At 36.6% G+C, this 5,295-nt stretch overlaps 2 protein-coding genes across 2 annotated transcripts in view; one reads left to right on the top strand and one right to left on the bottom strand.

The window, feature by feature from the left end:
* The window catches only part of psma4 (proteasome 20S subunit alpha 4), a 4,559-nt gene extending 2,007 nt beyond the window's left edge, over positions 1 to 2,552 (bottom strand). Inside the window, exons 1-5 of the mRNA XM_024294866.1 lie at positions 2,432 to 2,552; positions 2,009 to 2,077; positions 1,882 to 1,924; positions 576 to 738; positions 418 to 495 (exon numbers count right to left, since the gene is read on the bottom strand). Coding sequence (XP_024150634.1) covers positions 418 to 495; positions 576 to 738; positions 1,882 to 1,924; positions 2,009 to 2,011 — 287 coding nt within the window. The 5' untranslated portion in view covers positions 2,012 to 2,077; positions 2,432 to 2,552. The remainder of the gene's footprint in view (positions 1 to 417; positions 496 to 575; positions 739 to 1,881; positions 1,925 to 2,008; positions 2,078 to 2,431) is intronic.
* Positions 2,553 to 3,156: 604 nt separating this feature from the next.
* LOC112160391 (solute carrier family 25 member 44) overlaps positions 3,157 to 5,295 on the top strand; it is a 5,646-nt gene continuing 3,507 nt past the window's right edge. The window contains exon 1 of the mRNA XM_024294865.2: positions 3,157 to 3,350. The gene's annotated coding sequence lies outside the window, so the exon portion shown is untranslated. The remainder of the gene's footprint in view (positions 3,351 to 5,295) is intronic.

Raw genomic sequence — 5,295 nt, 5'->3', positions numbered from 1 at the left:
GGGAGCAGGTATTTACTTTCATTCTATAACCCAGGACTCATCGGTATATACTGCATTTTTCTTTAAACTTTGAGTTTAAACAAGAAAAGAAGTGTGTGAAAATGTTCATGTCTATGTGAGAAAAGTGTATAAAGTAAGTAGTAAGGCCTTAAAACATCTACAATCAAACTTCACAGATTACATTTATCACAGGTTATTTTTAGAATGTAACCTTGTGATAAATGAGAGAATAAAAGCAAATTTATGACATATTTTTGATTTTTTAATGAAAAACAAAAATATTTATTTGATATGCTAGGTTATATCCCCCTTTTAACCCCCCCCCAAAATACATGCAGTTTAGATTAAACGTTTAAATTATTCCATCAAGTATGGTGGACTCATAAGAATAATCTGACGAGCTTCTCTGACACTCACCTCTGTGCAATTAACCGCAGTTCATTCGTCAGCACGTTAGCGTCTGATGTGATCCCAGCGACGCTGCAGGCCATGTCTCTGCAAGACCATCACACCAACAGTCAGTCTCACAGGGGCAGTTTCCATTTAAAAAATGGGACTTGCGTTTGGCCCCTCACTCGTTGAGCTTGTAGATCTTCTCAGAGAAGAAAACTTCATCCAGTAGTTTGTGGATATTGCGTCTCTCTGCAGCTAACAGCACTCCATCGTTTGCTAAAATCCCTAGACAAGTTCCGGCGTGGCCGATCGCTTCCATCGCATATTCCACCTGATAAAGGCGCCCTGTAAATCACAATTCATATTTGACATTGTGTTGTGCCCAACACAAGAGGCCTTCAGCTCATATCTGTTTGCTCAGGTTTTTTTAAAGCATGTCTTCCTTCATCCGACAAAATATTTCAAAATAATTCCTCTGATATATAACTAAGCTTAAAAGTATATTTTGTAGTACTTAATCCATATCAACACTTGATTTGCTTCACATTTAGAGCTGCTGTGTTCATATCCAAGTTAAAAAATGTTAAACATCTCTACTGACACAATAAAATGGAAATTCACGTGTGTATGCTAAAGATTAGCTTTACAGCTGAGCAAACTATTGGATAAGAATTTCATTTTAGGAAAGCATCAATAGTTTAAAAAAAAGTTTAAAGTCAAAACTCATACTTTATTTATATAGCGCCTTTCATTCAACTGAAACACAAAGTGCTTAACATAAACACAAATATAATACATATTAAAAATGCAAAAAACACAAGAGTGTTAAAAAGTCCCACTCCAATCATGTTTTGATCTATTATCAAAGTGTTTCCAGTGGTCTATTAATTCTAATTATGCTGTTTTTTTTCCCCCAAAATCTGTTATTTTGTGGGACATAGAGCGGCAATAGTTCATTAGAAATTCACCTCTGAGTTGTGGTGCAGAGTAAGCCTGCCCCCACTTCACATCATCTATCTATTTACATGCTCTCCTGCTTCTCAGGCCTCAAACCTAACATTATAGGTGTAAATGGCAAGAAATATTGGTAGCTGTCCAACCGTACAGTTTTGATCCCGATTCCAGCTCAGATGAGGAAAATGAAGACATGCATGAATCTATTTGTCTGCAAGTGGATGCATCAGGATGGAGTGGAGCACTTCCCGTAGTAGCTTCTACATCACATCTACAAGTTTTTACGAACTGCATTTTTTTCCATCTGCCCCTGATTTACATCAATTAAAAAAATACTCAGAAATGCTATTTTAAGCTTAATTTTTTTTATATATATGTCCACTATCAGGAGAAAATAACTACCAAACCTATTAAATAACTTCTCCATCTACTATGACACAGCTACATGCAAACAATAACAAACATTTAAAGTAACATTTCCGTATTGATCCCCCTAAACTAAATAACTGTAAATCACTTGGTAATAGAGATTACCTTCAGGGGAAAATATGGTTGTCCTGGAATCGTATCTGCGTGACTGTAAGACAGAACAGCAAGGACTTAAAAATAAAATCAAATGTTTAATATGCATAATGAAAACCCAGAAAAAATAGCTACTAACCATATTCTCCCGTCACTTGATATTTATCCTGTGAAAAAGTGCGACAACAGAAGCTCAAGCAGAGGATCTCTGCGAGGAAGCACGCAAAAAGAAAGAAAAAGTCAACATATGAGTTAAAAGAAAGTACAATAATATTTCTATAACAGAACATAAACACTAAAAAGTTTGATCTAAAACAATTTCGGATAATGTGGAAGAAAATAAATGAATCATTTTCAGTTTCATGACAGCTAGCTCTTGTTGCTAAAACCCGCACCACAATGAATCTGCAATATCGCGACATGCTAGCTGCTAACACGAAGTATATTCGCTGTATTGTGTATAAAGCCTCGCCGTGGGAACGAGACAAACTCCAGCGATACATATATATTATATTAGACAGAAAGAATGCGCGAAGACTATAGCTGTGACTTTTTAAAATACCTCTCCTCAAAAAGTCCACTTGGCGTTGTTTCGCTACAGCGACAATCCAAAAGTGCTTTCAGTTCAATGTTGCTTCGGCGACCGGCAGATTGAGACAGTGACTCTACAGCGCCACCTGTTGACGGGAGGACCCAAGTGTTCAACAGAGGAATGGGTAAAAATCACAGAATAAATCAGCAAAAACTATTTGAAGCACTCAAAGTATTATTGTGTAAGGTATTAGTTTTATTATTCTAAAATATGTTTTTTTAATAGTAATCTATGAAATGTTGCAAACATTACATATTAAATCAAATTGCTCACCAAGTAAGGGTGCAGAGGTTATGATTAGCTTGGTTTGGTGTGTTGACACATATAAAGAGAAGCTGAAAGACAAAGAAGCAGCTCTCAAAGTAATAAAACAATATTTTATTAAATGTATAAAAGAGCAGGACTGAGCGAGTGCGATGCCACTATTGACAGTACAAAGAGGTGATGGGCAAAGCATCTGTGATGTCACCCAGAGAAAATGCCTTAACTTCCCCTCAAATAAAATGAAGTTATTTCATTAGCTATTTTTCCACGATTGCAATAAAAAGGTTTAGCAAGAACAAGTTAAATAGTTACCAGAGCAAGAAGGGTTGTGCAATATTTACAAGTTAATCTAAAATGATCCTCCAGCCCTAAAGAGGGCAGTAGAGGGCCGTAAGAAGAGTTCCGGGGTGACTAAAAGGAAGAAGAAGAAAGGCGGCACGTGATTGGCTGACTGCAAAGCATGGCGTTTGAATGAGACCAGGAAGTGGAGGAAGCTAGGAGGTTATAGCTTCGAAGGGAACGACGTGCGCGTGTAAACAGGTTCAAATGCCGACAAACATGAGCTGACCTGCCCAAATGACATCGATGACATGACAGAGAAGTAGAATGCAGTCTGTCTAAAGAGGTAAGTGCGTGTGAAACCAATTTACATGAACTATTGGTAACTTTGTTTACCTCAGAATTAGCTGATGGGAATATGTTAGCTTGTCACCCGAACACATGCAGCAGGTTACTTGAGGTACATTCAGACTGACGTGTGACTCGGTGGAATTTTAACTTCATTTGTTCAGTATTACTAGAGTTGATGGTTGAAACAAAGCAGCCTCCGTCACCGGCAGGAACACAGTGTCCTCGGATCAAGGGTTAGTTGCAGTTTTTAGTTGGGTGTGTTTTGTCATCCGCTCAGAAAATAACAAAAACGTCGATAGAAAACTGTGAGATCGTTGTATTGTAGTGGAGTCTTCTAATTGAAGTCGTTTATGACGGAAAGCTTCAGCTCTTTGGACTGCTTTGTAGAATGACCTTTGAGCGATCCGGGAGGTAACAGGACACAACCTGAAACACACCGGCAGCTACAACCAATCTATTGACCAGGTTTCACTGGATCCTCCTCACACAATCGTTCTTGATATTCACTACTAACAGGTAAAATACTCGCAAAAACCATAAAGTGTTTTTCTTTTTTAAAATTTCTCCTTAGTTGTGTGTATCAAAGTTAAAAGAAAATCTTTGTAGAATACGAATGGATGAGAATTGAATAAAACTTTATTGATCCCTCGAAGGGGAAATTACAGTGGCTTTATTAAAAAAGCAAATAACATAAAATACACTTAATTTAATAACAATAGTAATTGTAGTCCGGTGTAGATTCTAATAACTCACAGGAAGAAATATTGTATGTATTTTTTATATTCATAGTAATTGTCAGACGATTTAATTCCAAATTATTTCCTCAGCAAAAAAAGGCAAACTTCTGTGTGTAAGGAAGAATCAAGTTTTGCTTTAACTTGTTTAATATAAACACAAATCAATCAGTCAATAGTGAATATGGAACTTCCAAATTATAGGGGTGCAACAATTAATTGATTAATCAATGTATTTTTTTATGATTCAACCAGATCAATCTGTCTGAGGTGAGTTGTTAATTGAATTGACCAATTCATTGTAAAATAATTTAAAAATGAAATAAATCAATGATATCAATATTGTAAAATACCATTTAGATTGAGGGACAATAGGTTATTTTATTTGTTTCTTTTACTATAACCTAAAAACAAACATTATAGCAAACAACACACAAGTGTCAAACACCATCTGACCATCTAATATGTGAAAACACTGAATTTAGCAAAAACATGTGACCACCATACAATGCTGTATGATGTTCCATTTGTATTATTTTGATGTGGAAAAACAACAGTGAGCTGAACTTTATGAAACTAAAATGTGAATGGATGTGACATTAATTCTTGTTTGTTTGTACACATATTTAATTTACTCTTGATTATCTTACAAGACATACAATTTGGAAAACGTCTCCTGCACTGTTCAGTAGCAGTTATTTATCTCTGAGTCACACTGGTGGAATTGTGAAACCACAAACTATGATATGAATCAAACTGATGCTTAGAGCAGTGTTTCCCAACACTGGTCCTCAGGGCACACTGTCCGGCATTTTGTTAATCCAACCCTGCCCAAACACACCTGCTTCTGATGACCGTCATTGTCAGGCTTCTGCTGAGCCTGATGGTGAGCTGAATCAGGTGTGCATAAGCAGGGCAACATGGAAAACATGCAGGACAGTGTGCCCCGAAGACCAGGGTTGGGAAACACTGGTTTAGAGGAATTGTTACACCCCTAAAAGCTTCAGTGTTTGGGTTGCTCTACTGGTTGTTCAATCAAACGGTGAAACTACAGGAACAAAGCATCATATTCAAAGTAAACGACACCAATGACTAAATAACTACTAAGAAACCAGGACTTCTATAGAACTTTTTAAAATGTAAATTCATTTGATCCCCAGACTTGATACCAACATCTCCCCCCTTGCTTTTTTTTTTTTTTTTTTG

Source organism: Oryzias melastigma, linkage group LG3, assembly GCF_002922805.2.
Source record: "Oryzias melastigma strain HK-1 linkage group LG3, ASM292280v2, whole genome shotgun sequence".
Taxonomy (NCBI): domain Eukaryota; kingdom Metazoa; phylum Chordata; class Actinopteri; order Beloniformes; family Adrianichthyidae; genus Oryzias; species Oryzias melastigma.
The sequence above is the reverse complement of the archived record's forward strand: the minus strand, read 5'-3'. Positions and strand labels throughout refer to the sequence as shown.